At 41.3% G+C, this 26,906-nt stretch overlaps 2 protein-coding genes across 3 annotated transcripts in view; one reads left to right on the forward strand and one right to left on the reverse strand.

The window, feature by feature from the left end:
- Window positions 1–9,530, forward strand: part of MLLT10 (MLLT10 histone lysine methyltransferase DOT1L cofactor) — a 137,297-nt gene extending 127,767 nt beyond the window's left edge. Inside the window, exons 19-21 of one of the 2 annotated variants that reach the window (XM_074156954.1) lie at window positions 4,637–4,739; window positions 5,503–5,715; window positions 7,875–9,530. In XM_074156954.1, the coding sequence (XP_074013055.1) occupies window positions 4,637–4,739; window positions 5,503–5,715; window positions 7,875–7,943 (385 nt within the window). In that variant the 3' untranslated portion in view covers window positions 7,944–9,530. The remainder of the gene's footprint in view (window positions 1–4,636; window positions 4,740–5,502; window positions 5,716–7,874) is intronic. The other variant, XM_074156955.1, reaches the window with a different exon arrangement.
- A 6,578-nt stretch (window positions 9,531–16,108) lies between these two features.
- The window catches only part of DNAJC1 (DnaJ heat shock protein family (Hsp40) member C1), a 109,090-nt gene continuing 98,292 nt past the window's right edge, over window positions 16,109–26,906 (reverse strand). The window contains exons 10-12 of the mRNA XM_074156966.1: window positions 18,426–18,474; window positions 17,450–17,934; window positions 16,109–16,327 (exon numbers count right to left, since the gene is read on the reverse strand). Coding sequence (XP_074013067.1) covers window positions 16,259–16,327; window positions 17,450–17,934; window positions 18,426–18,474 — 603 coding nt within the window. The 3' untranslated portion in view covers window positions 16,109–16,258. The remainder of the gene's footprint in view (window positions 16,328–17,449; window positions 17,935–18,425; window positions 18,475–26,906) is intronic.

A 26,906-nucleotide genomic window follows, 5' to 3' on the forward strand; every position in this document is an offset into this window, starting at 1 on the left:
GTCCTCATTCCTGTTTCTTCCATTACAAATGTTTCAGTGAAAAATATGAAAAAACCTTTTTGTTACTGGAACTAAGTTGTGAAGAGGCCCTGGGATGACTTTGAAGAAAAAAAAAAAAAGAAAAGAATATTTTTATATTTTCCCCTAGTTGAAATTACGGGTTCTGAAACTATATGGGACCCCATTTGTTCCTGCTGTTTCAGTGGCAACTAGTCGACTATTTCTTTAATGTTAAATTCCTCTGGGTATCACTACTCTTTGAACTGCTTAACTGGGAGGGTTAAATGGTAACAAGCACAGGCAGGGGTGTAGGTTTGCTACCATGCTGTTGCCAGCTTTCCTGGTTACATCCCAGGGTGGGGATCACCTTTGGAGGTGGTTTAAATCAGTACTGGCAAGATGCCGGGAAGCCACACCAGAGCTGAGCCCTACTTTGTAACTTTTGTGTGTTGGTCTGTAATGAAATGACTTCCCAAATGTTCCCAGAAGTTGCTACTTGGAGTAACTTCCCAAGCTTCAGAATCTGTTCACACAGTTTCATTTTAAAAATATCCAGATTATTCACCATTATGTGAAGACTTCTTTATGCATATTGTCCTTATTCATGTGAGCTCTTTAACTGTGGGACACAGGGAGGTGAGAAAACACCAATTTGCACAGTGCTGTTTGAGAGAGTTTCAAATTGTAGGTAAAAGAGCCTGTATTCATTCGGCAGAGAAAAATACTCGATCCTTTTCTGGGAAAAAGATGGCTTAATACAGATTGCGAGAAACTGGGAGATAAAGTCGTTTAAAGGAAAAGATAGGATTGTTTCTTTACATTCTCACAACCAGAGAAGGCTGTAGGATGGGGAGTTTCAGACTGATCATATACCTTTTAATGAGAACCTAAAAAGGATTAAATTTACATTCCAAGCTGATGTGTTTTAGAGAAATCTCTGTGGTGAAATCCCGTGAACTGCCTCTTCCGGGAAGCTCGGGAGCTGCAGAGTTTTGTCTTCTGTGGTGAGATTTTGTTTCTAGACACTTAGATCTCAGCTGCTGGCTGAGGGTATTCTCTTTCAAGAGAGGAAGGCAGAGCAGATAAAGAGAAAGAATGACAGCAGAAAAAAAGAAATGCAGAGGTAAATTATGATACAGGGAAAAAGAAAGAAAAGGATAAAAGAAAGAAAAAAGTGGAGAAGATTCATTCCAGTACAGAAGGACAAAGAAAAAGTGAGGTAAAAAGAGAAAAAGGAAAGAGAAGGAAATAATGGTAATATTAGTCAAACTGAAGGTACTTGTTTTTTGCAGTTGTTATGAATATTTTTGATACAATTGAATTTAAAGCTGTTTGAAGGAATTTCAATTAATCAATGAGTGGTGGTGTTTGAAAGTTAAACATGTGCACAGTTCTAGCTTATGTTAGGCCTGAGTTTTGCTGTTGAGGCTCAGGAGGAAAATCGTGTTAGTTTCCTTGGAGTGTCATCTCTGATTTCCTCAATAATCAAACAAACATTGCTAGCGGTTATTGGGGAATAAATAGAATGGTGTTATTCATGTTGTGTTCTATCACATTAAATCCCTGGTGCCTGTGCATCTGGAATATTATGTGCAGTTCTGATTACATAGTTTCAGAAAAAAATATAATACAAGGGAAAAAGAATACAACAAGCATAATCCAAGGCCAAGTGGCTTGCACAGGACAACGTCAGTAGAATTAACTTCTTCACTAGACCATTGACAAGAGATTTGAAAACCAGGAGAGCGGTAGAAGTGATAGTAACAAATATTGTGAAGTTGATGGGATATCATAGAATCATTTAGGCTGGAAAAGACCTTTAAGATCATCGAGTTGAACAGTAAACCTAGAACTGCCACGTTCACCACGAAACCCCATCCCTACTACATCTGCAAATCTTTTAAATACCTCCAGGGATGGTGGCCCAATCACTTCCCCAGGCAGCCTGTTCCAATGCTTGACAACCCATTCAGTGTGGAAATTTTTCCTACTATCCAATCTAACCCTCCCCTGGTGCAATTTGAGGCTGTTTCCTCTTGTCCTATCGCCTGTTACTTGGGAGAAGAAACCAACCCCCACCTCTCTACACCCTCCTTTCAGGTAGTTGTAGAGAGCCCTAAGGTCTCCCCACAGCCTCCTTTTCTCCAGGCTGAACAACCCCAGTTCCCTCAGCCTCTCCTCCTAAGGCTTGTGCTCTAGACCCCTCACCAGCTTCATTGCTCTTCTTTGGACACGCTCCGGCACCAAAATGTCTTTCTTGTAGGGAGGGGCCCAAAACTGAACACGGTATTCAAGGTGCAACCTCACCAGTGCTGAGTACAGGGGGACAATCACTTCCCCAGTCCTGCTGGCCACACTACTTCTGATAGAAGCTGTTGGCCTTCTTGGCCACCTGAGCACATTGCCGGCTCATAGTCAGCAAGCTGTTGACAAATACCCCAGGTCCTTTTCTGCCAGGCAGCTCTCCCGCCACTCTTCCCCAAGCCTGTAGCGCCGCATGGGTTGTTGTGACCCATGCGCAGGATCCAAGTGTTGACCCTCATACCATTGGCCTCAGCCAATCGATCCAGCCTGTCCAGATCCCTCTGTAGAGCCTTCCTACCCTCAAGCAGGTTGATGACCCCACCCTACTTGGTGTCATCTGCAAACTTACTGAGGGTATCCCCTCGTCCAAGTCGTTGATAAAGTTATTAAAGGGAACTGGCCCCAATATCAAGCCCTGGGGAACACCACTTGTGACTTGCTTCCAACTGGGTTTAACTCCATTCACCACAACTCTTTGGGCCCGACCCTCCAGCCAGTTTTTTACCCAGCAAAGCATACGCCCGTCCAAGCCATCAACAGCCAGTTTCTCCAGGAGAATGCTGTGGGAAATCGTGTTGAAGGCTTTACTAAAGTCCGGGTAGATGACATCCACAGCTTTTCCCTCATCCACTAAGCAGGTCACCTTGTCATAGGAGGAGATCAGGTTAGTCAAGTAGGATCTGCCTTTCAGATACCCATGCTGACTGCGCCTGATTGCCTGGTTGTCCTTTATATGCCACGTACTGGTACCCAGGATGATCTGCTCCATAACCTTCCCCAGCCCTGAGGTCAGACTGACAGGCCTGTAGTTCCCTGGATGCTCCTTCCAGCCCTTCTTGTAGATGGGTGTCACATTTGCTAACCTCCAGTCAACTGGGACCTCCCCAGTTTGCCAGGACTGCTGATAAACGATGGAAAGTGCCTTGATAAGCACTTTTGCCAGCTCCCTCGATACCCTTAGGTGGATCCCATCCAGCCCCACAGACGTCCCTTAGACATAGACTTCCCATACCCCATAGGAAATAGTAAGTTCAGCCCTGCACGTTTCCCACAGCACTGAGGCCGTCTAATGAAACAAAGCCCATGTGTTGCTTGCCCTGTCCCAGCAGTAGAGCATGGTGATACTATGGGTATTTTCATACTGGCTAGTTAATACAAAGTAAATGTCAAAGGGATCACAGAGCCGGGCTACAGCATGATAGCTACTGTAGAAAGGCAAGATAAATATTATGTCCTGAAAAGCTAAATGATTGTAGCCTAACTCTGCAGATTTGTGGCTGATTTAAGTTAATTTAAGTCCTCACTACCAATCCCAACTAGTAATCCTGTCGGTCATCCTATGCACACCTTGCTGATACTAGTGCTTGTGCATTCACACAATAACCTCATCTGCATGAACAGACAGTCTTTCAGTGTGTTCTCTATTGGCTTTGGTCTCAGCTCAGTTCCCACAAGATGCAGCTCATGTGCAAGACCTAGTGCAAGGGGAGGGGACAGGAATGTACAGCTGAAAGGGAAATACTTAACCTTTCAGTAGCAGGATAAACCTATTGTGAAACTACACCTTAATAATTCAGTGGATGTTTTAAACTAGTAAAAGCTAACAGCGGTACCGAAAGAGTAAATCCAGCTGTCTTCCTGGTCTTCAGTTCCAAACGCACACTTGTTCATGCTGTTGGTCTTGCAGTCAACTGGCATAGCTGAAGAAATCCTTTATTTCCAGACGAGTTGTCAGCTGGATCAGTTCCCTGCCTGATTTCCTAAATAGCTGCAGAAAATTTTACATAGACATGAAAACAAGGACTGGGAGCTAAGCAGTAGGCAAGTGCAGGGGCAGCTGCTTCGTTCCGTGGCAGCATCGGATGGGCCATTTCCAGGCTGGATGTGTTTGCAATAGCGATAATTTGAATATAGCAAACTATGAGGATTAGAAGGAAGCCACGACAAAGTAAATGCCAGTTCACTAAGTATTAAATGTTGGCAAGAGCTGTCTTATAAAATCTGGCCTTTCTGTATAAAGTTGTTGAAAAAAATGTAGAAATGGTAATTATTATCTGAGTTTAAAATAACGAGCATGTAGTAGACTTAGGTTACAGGCAAGATGTTGCTGTTGCTCAGCATGAGACTGGGGGTGGTGGTGGTAATGTCAAGGTATGTATCAAAAAAATGCAACTGGACAGAGAGAGTATTTAATATTTGACACTATGCAATCAAAATGCTAATCAGGAACTGTCTATTTATATGCATCTTTTATTTATTTCAATGGAAAGCTGAAGTAAAAAGTTCCCCTACTTTCATATAAACTACAGTATTACCCTGTCAAACCCCACAGTGCCTCGGGACTGGGATTGCTTCCTGACCAACAGAGACAACTTCTACTCCATCAACAGCACCAGCAATTTCAGCAATTACTAAGTACCCAGCAACTCACATCAGTAAGTTTTCCAGTTAATTGTGATTTATTCCTCTATTGTATTCTAAGGCATGGATAAACTCCTCAGCCTAATGTAAATACTAGAAAAGTGTTTAACTTGATATTATGGGTTTTGGTAACCTTTTAGTTTTTCAGTTGCTTCAACCTTTTTGGATGATAGTCTTGCTAAATTACAAGGTATTATTGGGCTGCGTGTATGGCTAGAAGAATTGTTCCCGAGTGCCTTCAGTCCCATTTAGTCCCATGTGGATGTGGTGGCTTGTCTCTCAGCATCAGCTGTGGGCAGCAGGGTTTGGGACATTCTCACAATATCCTAAGCTATTCTCTGATTCCAGTAGGACTCTACCAAAAGATTTTTGGGTATCATCTTGTGACCTGTCTTTGTTCTGCCTTGCAGTATTCATGTATGCCATTAGGTAACTGGCTTAACTATTTATATTGTTAATTATATAGTTTTAGTACTTTGACAAACATGGTTGGATATTCTGCTCAGGTGTGTTTTTTCTGATAGAGGTCTGAGGAAGCCAGCAGGCTTTGCTGAACTTCTGCTGAGCTACTGATTTCAGGAAATTTTATAGGCACTTTATTCCCTTTCCCACAGTCTCGTGGAACTTCATTAGTGTAACCTAAATTAGCTGGTATTAGTTAAGGGTTGCACTGACTGAAGATTTGGATAAGCAGGAACCCAGGGACGAGCTTATTTTCAGTAACTTAGTTCTTGATGATTTTTTTTTTGTCTCCTCCCTCTCCTCGTATTACTCAAGGAACAACACCAGGCCCTTTTGTATCAATTAGTACAGCAACAACATCACCACCACCAACACCACCAGTCTGAAGTACAGCAATTACAGATTACTGGAGGAGCACAGATACCCATAAACAACTTACTTTCAGGCACGCAGGCCTCACCACTTAATGCAGCTACCACCAACCCATTCCTTACAATTCATGGGGATAACGCAGCTCAGAAGGTGACAGTAAGTATACTTCTCACCTCATTTTCAATGTAGTACCTCCATGAGGTAACTAAAAGATAAGCAGCAAGTTATGTGCGTGTATTCACAACTCAAGGATGGTTGAGTTTTTCTTTTTTTTTTTTTTTTTCTTGAGCCTTGGGCTGCATTTAGTGAGGTTCAGATCTCAAGAGAACTTGCAGCCACTTTACACCTAACCTGTCTGCTGCACACTCCTGCTTCCCTGGATCAGGACACCAGTCCAGTGACCCTTGCCTTCCTCTTGTAATTACAACTGCAACCCTAGTCCTCCTTACCCCACCTTCTTCCCCAGCTTTGCGCTCGCTATTTTGTAGATCATTCCTTTTATGGCCTTACTTGAAGAGTTTGTCCTGGCCAGGCCTCAGGCACTGTGAAGCTGCAGAGATTAGTCAATGACTTGAGAGATGAGGAGCCCATTGCTGTGAAGGTGAAATGTGTACCAGGAGAATGGGCCATCTGTGTCTCGGTTCTGCCGTGGGAAGATGAGGCGCTACTCTGGGAGGCTGAGTGACTCCTTTGCTTGATAGAGTAATAAAACCTTCCCTAGACAGATAAGGAAACAAGACTCATGTTTCTGGCAAAGACGTTCCATTGTCTTCAGCATTTGCCTGTAAACTCCATCCCCAGACAGGAATTCTTTCTTCAAGGAGTCAGAGAATAGACTTCATTCTCTAAGGGTGGTACAATTAAGATAACAGAGGATGAAGGGAAGGAGCATGTGGAACTTGTAGAAACAAAGGATGAGTAGAGCAGGAAGACAAAGTTCCAGTATTCCTTGGAGAAGACCTCAAGTGGCAGTGAAAAAAGGGAAGCTTTGTTTGCAATAGCAGGTGGGAAGAGTTTAGGGCTAGATATTGGTCCCCTCTCCGAACCCACCCCAAAGCCTCCAGCTACTTTAGGGGCGGTGGAGAAGGGCTGGGCTTTTGTGGTACTTCCCCAACATAAGGTGAGACACAAAATATAAATAACGAATTTTCAAGACAGTTTTCCTGGAAACAGCTCCGTTCCACTCAGAAACAGGAGTGTTTACTTTTCTTAAGCCTTGCGCATGGTCGTTGTCACTTTCCAGTTTGGTGGGCTGTTGTGATGTTGCGGCCGTACTGCAAAAGGCAGGACTCCAGTAAGGTCGTCATCTTTCCCAGTCACTGGCTGCCGGAGCAGAAGCGCTCTGTCACAGGGGTCTGCCCCATGCCTTGCCTTCACTTAGAAACAGTCACAATTTGTTCTAGTGTGTTTATAATTTATCCCCCCTCATTTTCTAAAAATGACTAGTGACTGGAATTGAGATCCTATATTTGGTTTGCGTCAGAACAAACTATCCTGTATGTGACCTTATTTGCAATTTTTTGCAGTGGCTGTTACTAGGGTTGGACAGTGTGACTGGGCAGAACTGGTATATTTTTACAAATATGCAGTTGCAATTTTAGTTTTGTTCTTACAACAGTTAGCTGTAAACAATTCCAGGAAATTTCAGAACGTCCTTCAAACAGAAATTGTGACAGATAACAAAGGATTGTTGAACTATTTTAATGCAAGAAGGATTTTTAACAAATTCTTTATTTGCCAAAAGTTTCAGTATTTTAATCCCAATTTGAGTTGGAACAGGTTTTCAAGTATTTCTGAATGTTCAGTGAATGAGATGAGGTTTTTTGCTCAGTCCTGTTCAATACTTGGAGGAAATGTCTTTGTAGCAATTTATGAGAGAAGGATAATCCTGACAGGGGCAAAATGGAAACTCTATTTCTATTCTGAGGCAGAAGTGTAGATTTCAGCCCTCTCCAGTGGGTAAAACGCAGCGGAGGTCACCTGGAGTTTGTCTTGACCATCACGTGGTTCTAAGGAGAGACCAACGGAGACCAACAAGTCTTCTTGTTGAAAGTATGAAATTGTTGAAAGTTGAATGAAAGTAGAAGGAAAATTGGTGTGTTCTAATGCCCGCTGTGATGCCCTTTGTACGAGTTGCTTCAATGGGGGACTACTCCTTGAATTATTCTTTCCTTTCCCACTTTTTATTTTACAATACATGATTTTTCCTTACGATGCTGAAGTTACCATTTAGGTAGCTCCAGTAAATGTCCTGCTTTGTCATTTGTATGAATTTAATTTTACTTAACTGTATTTTATAATCTGATTTTTAGAAGTATTTTCTCTTACACAGAGGCTCAATGATAAAACTGGACCAGTTGCGTCAGAGAAGAGTTGACGTTTGACTGACGCTTGAGAACTGCACGTCCTGCTGTTATAGCACTTCCTCTGGCCGCAACCTGCAGTTTGCCTTTCTGCGGATTGAAGAAATGCAACAAGGAACTCTTACTGCACAGCAAAAGGTTAACAATTTTCATAAGGGTATTTTTGGTAGGCTTTCATTTGCTTTCTTGTTGCACTAAAATGGATGTACTTTTTAACGTTTCAGACTGTGAAGTAGATAAAACTCTGCAAACCACAATTATTTTGTCAATATGATGGTACTAAGTATAAATTCAATCATAGGAAGACGTGTACTCGACTCTCCAGTCCTACTCTTATAAAGGTAAAGGCTGCTGATCGGCCTGCGGCCCCGCATCGCTTTGGTTTCAGAGCGGTAGTTTTCAAACAGAACCCAAGCCCGAGCCCAGCCAGTCTGACCTGCTGCTGCAGTTCCCGTAGATCCTTTCGGCCTGAGCTTGTAACGGCAGCCTGGACTTGCTCTTTGTCGTTTCTTTTTTACACCCCTGTTTTGAAACCTGACTCATAAGGGAATCCACTTCTGAACTTTTTATTCCTTTAAATTCCTGTTGTTATATAGTGGGAGTTTTTCCTGAGTAAGAATTACAGTATGGAATCCAAAGTTTATTAATTTTGGTGTAGGTTTTAGAGTTTTGAGGTTTTTTTAAAGGAACCGGTTTGGTTCCGGTGACAAAGTTTTCTTACCAGATGAGAAGGCCACACTGGAAGAAGTTTGTGTCGTGTTTGGCCTAACCCAAGTGCCTGTTGCTACCTCCGTTCTGTTGAAATGGCTGCAAAGAGCTGACCATGCACTAGAGGTGTCCTCGTTAGCAGTGGGAATATTCTGTGTTGCACCAGCAGCCTTGTTGTTCTGCCTTTCCTCGAGGTGTTTATGCCACTGTAGATAGCTCAGGCAGATTGTTACCTGGGTCACTTTTCACTAATAAATTACCAAAAAAAAAAAGTGAGTTAGTATTTCCCACTAAAATTTACCAGTGGTTGAAACGGGTCAACTTGTGTTACCAACGCTTCCGACAGTAGCTGATTTCACGGCGTGAGTCTATGCAGTACGGTGAAGGACAGTTTAAATGGGGGTAATGACCACTAATCAACAGTAAGGTGGGAATTATTAGAGGAAAAGACCCAGCTGTAATTAGACCTCCACTGTGTACTTATTTGGAAGAACATGTTAATTCTGCAATATGTTTCTTAGTTAAACATTGCACAGTTCTTACCTCATTTCTGTAAATAAAGTTTTGTGAATCTGTTTTGTATTGTGAAGAATTCATAAGAAAACATTGATATTTTGATTTGTAATATTTCTAATTAGTAGATTTAATTGAAAAAAGTAAAAATAATTTATTTTTATATGTTCTGGGGAGTTTTTTAAAAATGTCACAAATCACTTTTGTAGATACTTTACAAAAGTCAGCCAGTGGTTTATTTTGCTTACTCAACCCACTGGTGGATATTCTGTAACAATTTGTACAAAAGGTAAGATGGAAATGTGCTGTTATTTTGACTAGATGTAAAATTCCAAGTGTATGAAAAGATATGTACAAAGCTTTTGTTAATAAACTTTAATAATGTTTATAGTTGCATACTGCTTGGGTGAACGACTCTCCTGGAAGAACTGGATATTTTTATTAACATCACATGGCAGGCATGACGTCAGTTGCACGCGGCCACTAAAATTTATAACAAGGAATTTTTAAAAATGTTTCTCGTGTAAATTTTTTGCTTTCAAGAGACACCGATGCAGCTGCAGAACTGTCCAGGCCTGTTGTTACTTACTGGATGTAAGTGTCCAGTTGCAGCCACGTGCCATGGTGTGACATCAGAGTGTTCTGTCATCCTTCAGAGAGAAGTCGCTGCAGGAGGAGGAGGAGGAGCAGGAGGAAGAGGGAGCTCTTGCTCCAATGGCCCCAGTTCCTTTTGAAGTAACTGGGTGAGAGCTCTGTGGAGATGGGATGAGTTCTTTACACAGCGTCTGCGTTAAGGTGGTCGAGGCCTTTGATTGTTGCTGTAATTTTTGTACTGTATTTAATGTAAAACCAGATCGATGTTTTTTTTTCCAGGAATTTTGCTTATTGTCCGTAGAAATGTTGGTAAACACGCAGCTGAACTCCTGGTCTTTCACTTCCCGGCAGTGGGGAGGAACTTGGCCCTTCCCTTGCTGTCACCTGAAGATTAAAAAGTCAGGTTTTGGCAGCCAGGGGATGCATTAGGGCTCCCTCGTGATGTTTAGCCCCTTGCTGCTCCCGCACAGCCCCGGCTGAGACCGGCTTTTGGAACAAGCAGGAGGAAGATGGTGCTGGCACAGGCCCCTGCCACTGGTATTCCTGCCTGCTCAAGTCCCGAGGATTGAATATTTGTGTTTTATTTTCTAGCAGGGAAAAAGTGGAGTCCTGAAAGAAGACAGGTAAATGAGCAAACTCGGCACTAACAGTAGAGGAATGTGAAACATCATCTGGCACAGCTCCGGGCATCACTAACCTCCACCCTCCCACCTGCTGAATGGCTCCTCAGCCATCAGGGCCAGAAGAAATTCCCTACGTTCCCAGGGTAGTTGATCAATGTTTTATGCTGTAAGGTGAAGAGGCTGGGAAGACTAGTTGAACAGAAGGCATTTTTACTGATTAAACCCGTGCACTGTCTAGAGAAACTCTAGAACTGGGTACCCTCTTTCTTCTGGCTCTGTTGGGCACAGGCTATTTGTTACTCAGTGCTAAGAAGGGGGAGCAGCACATACACGCTGGGCCACTAGACTTCACACTGCTAGACCTGTAGGTGAGGGGGAAGAAAAGCCCAGTATGTCCACCAGCACGAGGCCTCCAGGGACTCCCAAGTGTCCCTTCTACTGCAGTCATGGACTGGAGGGTTCTGTTACTGTTACTTCATTCAGGAACCAAAGTGAAGCCAAAACTCTGCCTGGTAGACAAGAAATATCAGTAAATCCACCTTGCTCCTATGGGAGCAGTACCTCAGAAACCAGTAAAAGCGGTGAGTCCTGCTTTTCCTTTGTTTCTTTTATTGGAGAGGGATTGCCCTAACTCTGGTACCTGTCTCCTGATAAGGTGTAGAGAAGCACGAAAGGGGCAATGCTGGAGATACTAGTGAGATTGTCAAGTTCAGGACATTCTCAAACTCTCAACTTGTTAGAGATTGGTGCCAGAAGCCCAAGCCAGCAATGGATGTGTTACAGGACTCGTAGTCCCCATGGACCAACAATCAACAGCAGGGAAATAATGAAAAGGACAGTTCTGACATCTAAACAAAAATCCAATTCACTACCCCTTTAAAGAAAGAGACCACATCAAAGCCAAGTTCACATGAGGGCCAGATGCAGCCAAAACCAACCTTGTTTCAATGATTTTGCAGATCCTGACATCAAAGATGATGGTCTGCGGCTGATTTGGAACCAGTTCAGTAGACGCCGATGCTGCTGTCCCTGTGGAATGCCTCTGATGCCAGAGCAGCCCGAGCTGCTACGCAGGTCCCCAGCAGCCAAGGCGCTGGTTACTGAGCTGCCCTCGAACGCGTCGGGAATGGCTCTGGGTTCAGTGTCAGGAGAGCAGCACAGACTAAACGTGCTGCCCCTCACAAGAGTTTCACCTTAGCAAGCTTTTGAACTTTCTGTTGTGGTTTTGTTTTGATTTTTTTTAACCAAAATCCAGCTTTATTGACAATGATGACAACACGTGGCTTGCAGGAGCCAACTAATGCTGGACAGCCTGTGACATCCCAAATCCTGGTTTTATCAACTTTATCCATTCAGGCTGTGTTAGCAGGAGCTGCTCTCAGCCGTGTGACTCTGACATTTCACTGACTGATTTCTCTGGTGCCTGTTTTTCATAAGCTGCACTAAAATCTCCCTGTTGGTTCTACCTAAAGGAGAGCTCTCCTCAAGTCAATCTCTCAATGTTGCTGTTGCTTTCAGACTCTGTCATCTCATAAAGAGGTCACATGAAAAGAAAATTAAATTGTTTCAGGGAAAATTTTGCAATTAGTTCCTACATTGTCAGCTGTAAAGTTGAGAATAACATAGTCCCAACATTCAGCTCTACAGATTGCAGAACAGCATCTGTTAGTCTCTCTTGGAGAACTAAACTGACCTAAATTAGAGCACTGTTAAACTTGAGAGCATCTCAGTCGCATTCTACGCATTCCCGTGCCTGTGGCTGGCAGGCTGTTATTTTACAAAATCCTGATGCTTCAGCCTCAGCGTGGTGCGGGGACACTGCCCTCCCTGGCTGCTCTGCCCCAGTCCATAGTGTCTTGCCTGTCCCATCAACGGGGACACGCAAAGATCCTCAAGCCAGACTCAGCTCTGACTCATTTTGGGTGCAAGTCACGGTACAGAAGCTACAGCACAGACCCTCGAAGACTGAAAGCTTTTCATACACAAAGTTATAGCACAAAAGGCACTGTGAGGTACAGCTCACTGGAAATACCTTGCTTGCAGGCAAGTAGTAACATTACTTAAAAAAAAAAAAAAAAAAATCGGCATCCTGTGCTAGAACCAAAGGGACCTTCATTTTCATGGACAGGAAGTTTTAGAAAAAAAACCCATAGCTTTGGTGGTGGACACCAGAACCACGAGAAAACAAAACCTGGGTAGTCTTATGGGGACTGGCTACAGTTTACCACTTCTCTAGAGAGCATCACATTGCACCTCAGTGATCATTGACTACAGCCCCTGCCAAAAGGGCCTGAGGTCTCATCATGCAAAAAAACCCAGCAACCTCAGGAGAGGACCCTGAGAAGGCCTGGAGATCTTGGACTCATCCACACCACCATCCTCCCCACAGCCAAACACAGAAGCTAACGCTGAGGCTGCACCAACTCCTTTGGCCCTTGAGGAAGAAAACATGAAGACCGGATGGGGCCTGGGCAACCTCACACTACATGAATGATCCCTCCTGGAGGGGCATGGCTGAGGATCCAGCTGCAGAGATTAGATCCCCTGGTGCTGGACACTGACTCACGTTCCTCATCCCGAGACCTATCCTGCCAGACTCTGCAGTGTGAAACACCCCTCCCGCGAGTGCCAGATGACCACCAATGCATTGCAAAACCGCTTCCATCCCGCCATGAGCAGCACCTGTGCTCTGACACCCACATCCCTCGCTTCAGGGGCTCAACCTGACAAGCGTGACACAGTGGCACGTACAGTCTCTGCCCAGCCTTAAGGAGCTTCCTTCAGGTAAATGGTGTTTGTCAGGAGCCCTGCTTTACGTTTCTCAACTGAACATTCTCTGAATTTTCTTGCAAACAAACAAGGGGAAAAAAAAAAAAAAAAAAGTTTCTTACCAGTAAGTGGTGCTCCTCCTTCTTCCTTAGATTCCCCCGAGACAGTCTGGGGCAGAGAGAAGCTGCAGGTGTTGGGCAGGCAGCATGCCATTATTGCCACACACACAGTAGTGATACGGGCAAGTCTTGAGCAGATACTCTTACATGTTTTTGAAGATTTCCAATTATAAACGTGTCAAAGCCCCCCCAAATCCTTGTTACGTTTGTCACTGGCTTTTTTGCCCCAATATCTAACTAAACTGTTTCTCGCTCCAAAGTGAGCCCATTATTATTCTTCATAGGCACAACAGACACCTAACAGTCCTGTATTATTTGCATCACGGAGACACAGAGATGAGGCACACGCAAAGCTCCCCTCTATATCTACTTGAAGCTTTCTCTCTCCCTCTCTGGTGCAGAGCAAATACCAGCAATTCCTTCTCTCCCTCCCAGCGAACCAGCCTTTGTAGACTCTGGATCATACTCTTTGTTCTCTTCTGGATGGTCTACATCTTCCGTGAAGCGTGACACACCGAACCAGGCACAACATTCCGGGTGAAGTCGGGTAAACCCAGAGGGGAGAGGTGACTTTTCCCCCCAGAGGCTGTACTCCCCTGACTCGCTTTTGTTGCTTTTTTTTTTTTTTTAACAGTAAGACACTACCAGCGTAGTGCATTACAGTGAATTACAAATTCACTCCATATTCACAAATATAGTGAAACACAAATCCTCCTCTTGGGGATTTGCTTCTGCTGCTTCTCCAGTCACTTGGCAGCTCCCGTCAGTACAGCCGATTATTCCTGTTTGCCCATCTCTTCACTGAATACACCCCCTTCCACCCGAGGGATTCATCCCCTGACCATTAAAGAGGTTCTCCCTGAGAGTCACACCAAGGTACAGCTTTTACTCCATTTTTGAAGGTACGCAGGATGGTGATGAATTTTGAAAAGCATACCCTAGGCCTTCGGGTAAGAACACAATATTTCACATTCTGATTTTCATTTTAAAAACAAGTCATAAGAAAGTATTTTTACAGTAAAATCAAGTGTAGAAAATCATTTCAGAGCAGGTAAATGGAACTGGGATGAGAATCTGATCTTCCATTCAAAGAAACTGAACAGGGACACAAGAACACCCCGCCAGCAGGAACAGCACAGCTCTCAAGTTACAACTAACCCGAGGTGCCACAGTAACCTGTTCAAGCCCCCTTTTACAATTCATTGTCCTTCATATTCCACTTCTCTGACTGTTTGTAGAAGGCAAACACTCAGAGCCTCACTATTTAGAGCAGAAATATTCCAACTACCAGTCTATTCTTCCATGAACACATCTCCGTTTGCTTGCGTTCTCCTACCCCAGCCCTCTCAACGCTCTGCCAAGCTCATTTTCACCAATTCACCCAACCATTTCACCATTCGTTTCGCAGCCATTGCAATTACCTGGCGCTGCGGCTACGCTCATCTACCTTAGAGCCTTCTGGATGACTCATCCCTTTTTAAAGTTAAGATTTCCTGGTATCCCTTGAAGATATCTCGCTCGATCTCACTTAAGACTCTTCCTTCATAGGTGCATTAGTAGCACAAAATTACTATTTGGTAAATAGCACACGCAGATCATGGTACAGCTTCTAGGTGTGATTAGTTTCCAGTGCAGTCAGTGGTGAGGTTCTCTGTGAAACAAAATTTAGAAGCATTATTTTGTGTCTACTAAATACTCCACAGTATCGGTATTTCTACTAAGATTACTTTTTCATATATGACCAAAACCAAACATAAGCTTTCCACTCGGTAAGGAACAAACATGGAACACTGTTGTTTTCCCTCAATACTTCTCCTGTAAAGTTTTATGGGAATGGGAAGAAATTTTGTGAAATTGTGTCAAAAGCAACACAATTGGCAAACAGTTACTGGAGAAAATCAACAGAGATTTTCAGGCCACTAAGTTCCAATTTTGAGTTCAGATATATGGTCCTCTGATTTTTTCAGTTTAATTTTGAATTAAAGCTCAAAAGCTCATTAGAGTCCTGGTATTAAATCAGAATTTGAGTGGTAAATAATTCTTTAGAAAAGTCCTTAATGTTTCTTGCAAAAGACTATAATCACCGCTCTGATTTATTGATATCATTTACAGCCTAATAAGGACCCATTATTCCAGCATTTTAAGCTTTGTATAACTTTTCCAAAATTAAAAAAAACAAAATAGCAAGTAATGAGTAATAACCCTTATTACCTATTCTTCAAATATAAAATCAAACTATATCGAATCCAGCCTATACAAAATCCCCCAAACACGAGAAGTCTTAGCACAATAATGTTAGCTTTTAAGTCCTAGTCTGTGCTTAAAAACCAGTCACGAAGTATATGCCTTAGATACCTTAATTAGAGCCCTTTAACGTTCTTACCCTTTCAACTTCACCAAGCAACAGCGCTGCTAAATATCACTGTGTATTAGCCTGCAGGGTTCGTAAAAAAGGAATTATATTGCAGGTGTGTATAAATGTACCTGGAAATTAAGATTAGAAATACTCCTTATTTCAAAATATTGTTAGAATGAGCAGACATTTCGTGTAGCTGCAGACACGTCTGTAACCGCACTGGCTTCTACTTATAACTGCAAGAAAGAAAGAAGTATTTTGAGTGCAGAGCTCCCATCCTCTCCTCCTTGCTTAACAGTTTCAGATCAATTCTCTCTTTCAAAGCAACATTCAAAATTCTTTATAGTCTCTTTATTCATTAGCTGTAACCTACCAGTTCGAGTATGCAATTACCAGCGTGGGTTTTTCTGAAGGTTCACTAATTTTTAAAACTTCTGTTATCACACATCTGCATAAGCGGCTCTCCAATGCAAAAATACACCTTCATTATCCAACACACAAAATAGGTAAGACGGTATAAGATTTATTGATATTTTCTGTTATTAAGGCACATGATGTATAGAAATACTGAGGTACAAAAATGCAGTTTCCTGTATACGAGATTCAGACCCCCATTTTGACAAAGATGAGCTACATCTCTTCTGCTCAGAACATTCAGCTTTTAGCCATTTTCTTCTTTTGTACCAGTTCAACAAGCAACTTGTATCTTGCTATACACTCCTCCTAAAAGGAAAAACAAAAGTGTTAATTAAAAGTTTGATATTTTAGTATTGCTTTAACTCTACAAATGCTACCTCATTCTAGAAGAGCCAGGTTCTGGGGGTTGTGTGGGGTTTTCGGGGAGTCTTTTTGGGTTTGGTGGTGGGGTTTTTTTTGTTTGTTTTTTCAAGTTGCACACGGAATTTCAGAAGGAGAATCTGTGGCTAGTGAAGAGCAGATTAGATACAGGAATTTGCAATTTACGTTTGTTACTGGGTAATTTCTCTCCTTAAAGAGCACACAAACCCAAGAAAACAGTTGCCCATTCTTGACACTGGCTGTAAATGCAATTACGAAATAGTTGTATCTGTTTCAGAGCAGTTGTTCTGGTATGAGCCACACTGCAAGGTTGAGACAAGCCTTTACAGTCACTAACACCTACTGACCCCAGATACTGCTGAACAGCTTCAGGGCCAGAGAACCCCTCAAATCCCCCCCCCACGCTTCCTGCTCTCTCGCACCGAGTTTGGCACAAATGAAATCAGGATTTTCTGCAGCTACAGTGACTGAAGCAAGCAAACTAAGCTATCACAACTATTACGGAATCTAGTACCAACCAACTATATCAATGACAGTGAATGCTATTTTTAAAAGATTATACTTACAAAAAGAACATTAGTTAGATTATTGAGCATTTAACACTTGCAGCTGGATTACTTATTTTGTTTGTTCATTGAGATGGGTTGAGAAAGGTATTGTACAAGTGTAAGCAAAGCGGCTCACCAACACTTGGTTACTAACTTTGAATCAAAATTTGTTTTAAAATCTAATTTGTCCTGCAATTGAAGATCTGAAAGGCAGAGGAGAGGTAGGTAGGTATTTTAAATTAAACAGGAGGTATTTCAACATCTTCTGTAACAGATCAAACAAACTGAATTAAACGAAACTATATTTTAAATAAAAACAACAAACATGGCAGTAACGCTCTTTAAGTCGATTATACCTGGACTGATAGGCTAAGTAAAGACCTCACCTTTTTTCGTGGACCCTCAGTTCTTAAGGTAATCATAAATTGGTAGAAAATACGTTTCCCCCTGAGTTTATACTATTAATTCTGAATTATTGTTCAAACCAAACTACACATACCTTGCTTTTTCCAGGAACACATTTGGCTATTTTATCCCAGCGGTCCGACGTTCCCTTTGGATACTGCTGCAAGGCCATTTCAAGAAGTTTCTGTTGGTTTTGAGTCCACAGTTCTTCCAGGGCACGGCTTTTCTCTCTTCTTCTGCTCTCATCGTCGCTCTCTTCCTCCTGCTCTGTGTTATCAAAATCCTTCTGGCGTCTTCCTCTGCCCTTCTCTTCTGGTACCTCTTTCGTTGCTGGTAGAGTCATTTCAGGTGCTTTGACAATTTTTCGTTTGCGGTGTCTAGTTTCACTTGCAACGGTCTCTTTTTGATCTATTTGGACATCCATCTGCTCTGGGATATAATCATAGTTCCCTTCTTCCTCCTCTTCCTCTTCCTCCTCCCTTTCGCGCTGGGTGATTATGTGGTCTGGCAAATTCACGTTGACTTTGACATTCTTGGAATTCTGGGCCAGCGTTTTAAGCTCGGAGAGCCTAATGATACCTGTTACAAGTATTGTTGTTACACTTCAAAAAAAACAAACCACAAACAAGCAGGGAACAGCCCGCGAATCAAAGGTACCCAGAACAGCTCATAGAGGAGAAAAAGCTCTTCTGGATTAAGAGCTTAAGGAAAACGCTTATCGAGAAATGAAGGTATTTGTTATGAAGTAGTGAACTTAGTCAAATATGAGCTTATCTGGTATACGTGAAGCACTAGTAATTACCACACTGATATAAACAAACACAGCAGAACAGCCTGAACAAATGAACAAACCCCCCAATAAACCAAGTGAGAAAGCCTGGGAGGATGTAGCTAAAGGGAACCATTCCCTCAAACATCCATCAGGTCTTCTCTTTGCTCAAAGCAAGGCAAGGGTACAAAAGTCTCTCTGCAAGGCAAACCCCAAAAGGGACAACATGCACCGTGTTTGCACAGCTATAATCCAAATACACTGCTTTCTATACGCATCAGTGAGGGCCAGTAGCACAAACCTGGTGTATATGTAACAGAATCCTTCAGTTGTTTGGCTTTCATGGTAACCTGCATGAAAACAACAAAAAAGGACTATTAAAAATTATATTATTGGGGCTATTGAGTAATTCATTAGCAGCTTACTGCAAAATACCAACATTAAACATACATTAAATACGGCAAAGCTGCTGATGTTCTGCTGGCTTTGTTTACATACAGATCCCAAATCGGCAAAAAGTAACTTTCTGGACTTTGTCCTTTCTAAAACATTCCTAGCATATTAAAATAAGGCAAGCAATGCTACACATTTCTATTACTGCCACTGTAATACATCACAGTTGATATTCAAATTTTATCTTCTTAGTTAAACACTAATTCTATAATCTAAAAATACCACAAGGAGAGGGGGGAAAAGGAAACAAATAAGTTATCTTCTATATGTTAGTTTCTCAATACTGAACAAAAGAACAAAATAACCCACGTAGGTCCAGGTGATGAAGCACATTAATGGATGGGCACGCAGTCCCAAAATAAAATGTGACAGTTTGACTGTCAAAGATGAGCAGAGACACCTCTTAAGTCCTGGTATTTCAAGAAAAAAGTTTATTACTGAGAATCCAAAAGGTGGAGAGCTGCCTGCTTCAACCTCTCTGTGGGTACCAAAATCTGTGTCCTGGGAGAAAAGTAATATCAGATTTAGTATTTTCACTTTTACTTAAGGAAACAAACAGGCTTTCACCCCTCCCAGAACGATGGGGAGAGAAGAGGAGCTTCCTTAACAAGGCAAAGTGGTCTATTTTCCCTACAAATTAAGCCTCATTTTCCGGGGTCTGGGATTAAGTTTAGATGAAAACTCCGTGAACAAAAAAATCCCAACTCTAATTAACCAAAACCTTTATCCAGAAGTAGTCATCTGGCACAGGAAACTCCAGTTTCTACTGTTACAGTATGATGATGTTTTAATTGTTCAAAGAGAAATCTCAGAATACTAATATGAACAGATAATTTTAAGCAGCACTAAGAGTTCGGTCTGTGATTTGCAAGATCCTGATTTTGAAACAACAGGACGGGCCCTCCTTGAAACAGGTGTTCCTCTAATAGAAATTGTCTTCCTTGAAGAGTTTGTAGTCTAAAATAATCCAAAATAAAACGTTCGTGTTCCATTTTCATTATTAGCAGAGTGTCTCTATCGGGCCAATGCTTCAAAAGGCTGAGCAGAGGGGAATCCATTCTTGACTGCTGAACAGAATGGATCCTTAGTGGTGTTCTGCTATGCATCTCTTAAAGAGAAATTATGTTATATAAACTGGATTATAATAGATTATTTTGAAAAGAGTGAGAAGAACTTGTCATGCAAACAAGTAGCTGATCCTGCAGGGTTTACTGCAACGATGCAGTGGATTCGTTGTGAACATGACGAAGCATTATCGATGTTCCTGTATTCCAGAAAACTGCTTCTAACCCATTTTGCTATTTTTAAGTAGTTCTTTGAAAGGTTTAAAATCTACTCATAGGGCCAAGAAGGCAGGAAAAAGAGAGAAGAAAAGATTCCCTGAACAGGATAGAGCAGAATAAATTGCAAGCAAAGACCAAGACAGGTTAAGTGAGCTGCTACCTCAATGCCAATGTCTGGTTTTCTCTATCTTGAACCTCTGATGTTTTCAGAGGTTGGCAATTATCATTTTATCTTTCAAACTGAGACTACACATTCAACATAAACTTTGCATTCGAAATGGTGCAAATCAATATGCGGGATTGAAGTTTCCTTTACAAGACAGACCCTCCCAAATTAGGTTAGCGTAGGTATCCCATAACATATAAATTTTGCTGCATATTACATCTAATTGAGTTAGAATCTAAACCAGCCCTCTCCACTAGAACAGTGAAGGATTTTGGTTTATTCCTAGATCCTAACAGCATTTCACATTTCCCCCTACCTGCAAGTAGTTCAGAAGTAACAGACTTGCCAGAAGTTACCATATTTTGGATAACTTCAGCCATAATAACTTGGTGAACCCAGATGCAGCATTTGTAGTAAGTTACTTCATTTGTCACACCTACTATTTCCAAGACATTCTCTTTTGAAGGCATTGTACCTGTCCACATTTTGATAGAGTTTCCATTTGAAATATTCACCAGGTAAGCTGGAAATAACAACTGTGTGTATGGTTTAGATACTGAAAATCTACAATTTCAAACACTGAAGAAGTACCTTCAGTTGACGTAAGTTTGACAACTCACCACACTTCTTACAGCTTTACCACCATTCACAGGTTACATGAGAAGATCACTTGTCTATTATTCTCTTTTTTTTTGGTCATCTTTCTTCTTCAGACAGATGATTTTGCAAGTTCTTTTCCAGGTGCTACGTACAGTTCATATTTATTCCAGCTCTTTTCACTTAAGAGTTCAGGTATCACCTATTTAGACTTAAGATTTATTTGTCCATCAGCTTCAACTGTCATTGCCGTTAAAGACGTTGACATGGGGCAAGACTCACAACATGTCAGTATTAAACTACTAAGGATTATTAGGAATCCAACCTATGGAACGTAAGAATTGTATTTCAATTTGATCTGTTTGAGTTTAATCATTGCTCTTGCCACTCAAATTTACAGGCTCTTCTGTTGCCAGTTCCTCCGTACTTTCTGACATCCTTAAAATGAATTTAAGTTTCCTCTCCAGTGGTGACTAGTCTAGCTATTATCTACTAGCTATTTAGTGTTATCTTCTAGCTATTTCTTAACAGTGATTTTTTTAAAAAATGCAACGTAAGTTGCTCCATTGCTTTACCTACTCAATTTCTTATCATAACTTGCTTACATTACTATTTTTTCGTTAGGTAACAGATAACATACTTGGAAACACTGCTATTCAAAGTAAGAAGCAGTTGTAAAATTACTCTTCTAGTTATTATTGCTGATTGTTCCTGCGTAGTTCTTTAAAATTGCAGCTTTCACGTGTATTAAAACATTAGTTTTATCATGACTAAAAAGTTGTGCTAAAAGCCTGCTGCTACTGACAACAGCTTTCACCAGAGCGTTAGCCAGCCCTTGAGAACTTCTGGGTCTGGGGACACCTTAAATAATAAGGATCAAGACTGTGAAATTGATTTAAAACAGAAGAGGGCAGATCTCATATTCCTGCAAGCGTTTGTACTACTGAACAGACACGCTGCATTATTTTATAGGAATCAACTTTAAACGTTGCTGTTTCTATGCCCACATAACCTAGGGATCCCTGTAGTCCATACAGGTAACAGAAGTCACAAATAAAGTCAGGTAATCACACATGCACAGTGGAACAGATTTTCTTTTCTGAAAAAAAAATAATAAAAATGAGCAAGATGACAAAAAAAAAAAAAAGCTGGATGCAAGCAACCAAATTGCTGAAGTACAAATCAAACCATCTTACTATGGGACCTAGAGAAAGAAGCCACAGAAACAGTTTGCTTCTGAGAACTCCCTTCTGAATTCAGTTTCAATAGCTCTTCAGCTACAAAAAGATTTTATTGAAAGCAAGTGGGATTAGTGGGAAGATTTTATGCGATGAAAGACAGAGAGAGCTGGTTTCCTCCTGTACTGCTGACAATTAGTCCAGATCACAAGACTAGTTGCTTCTCAACAAGACACCTAGCAGTAAAACCACCCCTCATCATGACCATCCAGATGTTCAATCTCCTGTTACCCTGGACACCCGCCACCTCTTTCAGATGGGACAATTGATGCTTCAGAGAGATATACAGGAAAAAACAAAATATAATATTGGAGTCAGCTTAAAAGACTCTCAGTAGCACAGGCAAAAGCAAATTTTGCTGTCACATGAATGAGAGCCTGCTTTTCATCCTGCAGGGAAGGCAGACATAAAAAAAGCACAGAATTGTGACAGATCTGGAGGGAAAACCCTGTAAAATCAGGTACAGTGATCCTACCGATGCCAAACAGAGGGAAACAGCCCTTTTGCAGAAGATGAAGAGCAATTCCCCATTTCCACAGCAGCAGCCACCTGCCCATCACTTCAGCTGACCCCTCCCCAGCACCAAGACCAGCCCAGCTTCACAGGGCACGTGCCAACAGGGCTTTGAAGCCTTTGCCATTTTGCTGTCTCCTGGCAATATTCTGTGGGCAACAATTTATCTTCCTTCTCTGAATAGGATACCATTTTGATTGGGATTGCACCAGGTAATTACCAAAGTACAAATCTCTCTGGTTCTGACAACACTCTGAAAAAATAACGTGGGGCTTGTAGAGAAAGAAATAACCCATGTCTCTTGGCTTCTCATGCGCATATAGCCTTCTTGCAAGGAAGGATGACATGTTATTGTGCTACTGAAAACTGAAGCTTCTGATAAAATTGTTTACTATTCTTAGTATCTTCCTGAGCAGGATTTCTCTAAAGGCTTACTGAAGCTGCCACAGTTTCTGAGCATTGTCTATCAGAAATTTGCTGTCCCAGTAGCAGCGTTCTGTTCACCCAGTTGTCACCTTCCTGCACGCTCTCCATCTACTGATGTCCTGAAAAAATGCCAAGATCTGTGGAATTATAGAGAAAAAAAAATGTGGAGACAGCCTGTGAGTAGTTGAGGCAGCAATGAGGAATTGCTTTTATCTTTGAGGCTAATTTGAATTATAATCACATTTTTCTCATGAAGGAAGGCCAGACAGAGAAGGATTTTAGTGCCTCCCTGGCTTTGTCAAAGCAGTAGGTTTTTGCAAACCTAACCTTCCAAAAGAGCACAGAATAAATTGCCAAATTTGAAGTTCTCCCCTTATAACCAAAACACTACCTTTTGCACTGAGCAACAACAATTGTGTCAAGAACTGTTTGACCCAAGTCAGAGAACAATAACGACCCATTCCTTTATCTTCATGTGTCAGGCTGAAAATTTGTTGCTTTATAAACTGCCTTCTCTTACATACACTCAAAGGGCTGCTAAAATTGTCTTCAAGTTTTAACAGATTGGTGAAACTTCAAATACTGAAGCATCAAGACAAATCATTCTCCCGTTTTTGCAAGTATCCTAATTTGCAACTTACTTGAAATGAAATATTTCAAATCAGAAGGTGTACCTTTGTTTTGGCACTGCTTATAACAGTTTGCTTAGTAGATTGTTACAGACTTTCCCAAAAGTATGTAACATAACTACTCTTTATCCACTGTGTAAATTACACGTTGAATTTAATGCTAACAGAGCAAATGACTATTGGAAGGACAACATGCTTATACGCTTGAAAGAATCAAGAAATATGTTATGAATTTAACTGAGTTTGCTCAGACCAACCAGTTGCAGCCAGCAACAGCACAGTTTTCTTAAGGTTATGGACTTTGAAGCTGTGTGTGATTCTGAACTTTGCCACAGCAGATGGAGGAGAGGTAACTACCTCAACAGAAATCCCCAAAACAACTGTGAGTTTAATTACGAGGCAGTTTAAGATGTGGCCTGCAGAAAAGGCAAACTTAGCCTATATCACCAGATGTAGAAGAATAGCTTCTCTCCAGCGAGTACCCAAAAAGTTAATTTAAAGCAGCAGCAGCATTGTTCCTTTTTTTCCAGGATACAGAAAGAGGAAGAACTCAGCAACTGGAATTGTCACGATGCTGGAGACTTCATACCAGGCTTTCTTTTTCTGTCAGTTAAAATCCATGTTTGAGAGTCTTCAGCTCAATACCACCGGCACTCCTGTAGGAGAGGAGTCTGGCTCAAACGCTCATTGCAACAACTGCTCGGACACCTTATTTCGTGATTGCTGATGCAAAATGCATTACCTTTCCTGAGAGTCAGAATATTTGAATTCTGCAGTGGAATCCAAACCCAGCTCACCAAGATGTCTGTGGGACATTACATTAATTCAAGCCACCCTGAAAAGTTGCAGCAGCACTGGCTTGACCGCCCCACAAGCCATCGATACGAATTCCAACTTGGTGTCCCACCGCCTTCCGTAAAAAACTTTTCCCTTTAAGTAATAAAAATGCACTGGTCACACACTATGAGAAGGAATTCGATCTGTTTGGCATTTGGGTATAAGATGGATTGTGCTGCCCAATTCCGCAAAAACTTGTCGGGGCAACTCTAGGACTGCACAGAAGACGACTTTGTGCAATGAGGGAACTGTAAACAGCGGCATCTTTTTGCTCCCCTCCAAGTATCAACAGAGGGCTTCTGGTGTGTCTGTGGGATTAGACAGGTGTTTTGAAGATTTCACTCTCAGATTGAGGGATCTACATGACCTACATTTGATCTAAATCCCATTTTAGATATTCATAACCTCTTTTGGACCTTGATCCAGAGCTAGGTCTTTGTACTTCAATAAGCAACTGGAAAAACTCTTGATTACATAAATATATGCAAGCTGCTAAGGGTGAATGTTTCAGAATATCCGCACAGTAACTGAGTCAACACAGACATAGTACACAAAGTGAAATGTAAAACAGATTTAGGAAAACACTTAATCCCCAGAAGCAATAAAACTAATAAATTCATGAACTTTTACATGTGGCTCATTTCTCATAGAGATGTTTCTTGCTGGCAAGGTAATGAGCTCGCATTTGTCAGAAATAAGAAATTATTTTAGAATGGCATATAAAGTACAATGAGTATGAACTCACTCGGTCAGGCTTAAAGGCTGAAACTGTTGCTTGGACATACAAGAGTTATCACAAAATAAGCACCCCCCAAACCTTATGCTTTTGGGTTTCATCACAATTCAGAATATCTGCTCAAATATATCCACCTGTCTACTGTTTTGCTGTCTACCTTAGGGCTTTTCTATACAAGCAGCAAATCCCAATCAGTCTGGTTTTGGAACACAAATGCATGAGATTAGTGACTGCAGGAGCAAACAGAATCAGTTTAAATCCTGTAAGACAAGTGAATGATATTACTTCACAAGTATGAAATCTGAGATCTCTTTGCCTTTAATTTAAAAAACCTGTACCTAATAATCACATTAAAGTCTGTTTGGCATGCCAGACAGCTTTTACTTCCTCTGTTATTTTTACAATTTGAATGCCCTTTGTAGTTACTGAAATTAATTTATGCCTTTCAGCAAATATTTTTTTTTAACTCTTTATCTATAAGTGCAGGTATTGTCAAGTACAACATACTTCTATAATTTCACATCTAAGTGCCTTTTCTCAATTTTTGAATTCAGCAAAAGCTGACAATCATTATAAATCTTCGTAAGGCTTAGTATTTGTCAAATCAAACAATGTAATTTTTGCAGAAATAGTAGTCTTGAAACTCCATTCCATTCATTATTTATACTATGTTATAGGCTGTTCACAGTGCTTAGGAAATTCAAACTTTTTTTTTTTATTATTTTGTTGTAAAAGGTCAATTATTTCCTTAAGTATTGGAGGACAGGAATGAGAACTAACCCTGGAGCAACAAATTCAGCAAGGAAAATGGGTCAAAGAACAGATGTTTAGAGGACGACAGAGAGCAGTGGTACAGGTAACCAGGTCAGCAGGCAGGAACCCTGATTAGAGTTAACTGAACTCCATTTCCCTTTCATAATCAAAATACTTGAAAACCTAATTTATAACACCAGCCGATTGCAATAAAAATGACTTAAAAAGCTATAGAAGCTTTCAGTTGTGAAAGCAATAAGGCTTCATTATACTAAGCCAGTTGAAAATCATCTTTATGGGAAAAGATTGCTAAATTCCCAATATGCACATATTAAAATGACAATTAGCAATTTAAATAATTAAACATAATGATAAAACGAGCACAACTTAACCTCCTCTATTTTGGGTTGATTATTCCTTGGCTGTTAAAAGATGTCTTCCTGAATAGAGACAAGATAAACATATCCTATATTTAACATGACAAAAGTCAAAGTAATAAGCCTTCTTACAGTACGTCTGCACCACGGTTGCAAGTTTAACCTAGCTCTGAGCTGAAAAGCATAGGAATATGTTGCAAAGGTATTTACGCTGGTACCACACGAGGCAGCATAAATAGAAACAGTAGAGCTGAAGGAGCTCAGGGGCACTACAGCGTGGACAAAGCTGTTTACTGTTGGATTTTGGCTGGCACTTTCCCAGTGGCCTGCATCTCCCATCGTGTGGATGTACCTGTTTGGATGGGGAATCTGGCTGATGTAACCATACAATGGGCCTTACAGTCATCCTTAGTTGTGCAGTATTTTGGGAAATAACACAATTATCAAACTTAGGTGCATACAAAAACCCAATCTGAATATTAGTAGAAAAGAAAAGAACATCTGTAAGAACATATTGTTAGGAACTACTGAATTTAACAACAGTCAAACTGAGGTATACGCAGTCATTACTAGCCAACTACGGTGACTATCTGGCTTTAACTTTACATTTTTTAAAATGAGTTCACACATGCTTCCAATTGTAGGGACAGTTTTGTTTCCTCCCCCTTTCCTCCTAGATAGCTTGCACTTGCTAGTCTAATCACAGACCATATGAAGAGAAGGACCTAACCTCAGGCAGAATCACTACATTGATGTTGTTTCTCCCAGATGTTT

Source organism: Numenius arquata, chromosome 12, assembly GCF_964106895.1.
Source record: "Numenius arquata chromosome 12, bNumArq3.hap1.1, whole genome shotgun sequence".
Taxonomy (NCBI): Eukaryota; Metazoa; Chordata; class Aves; order Charadriiformes; family Scolopacidae; genus Numenius; species Numenius arquata.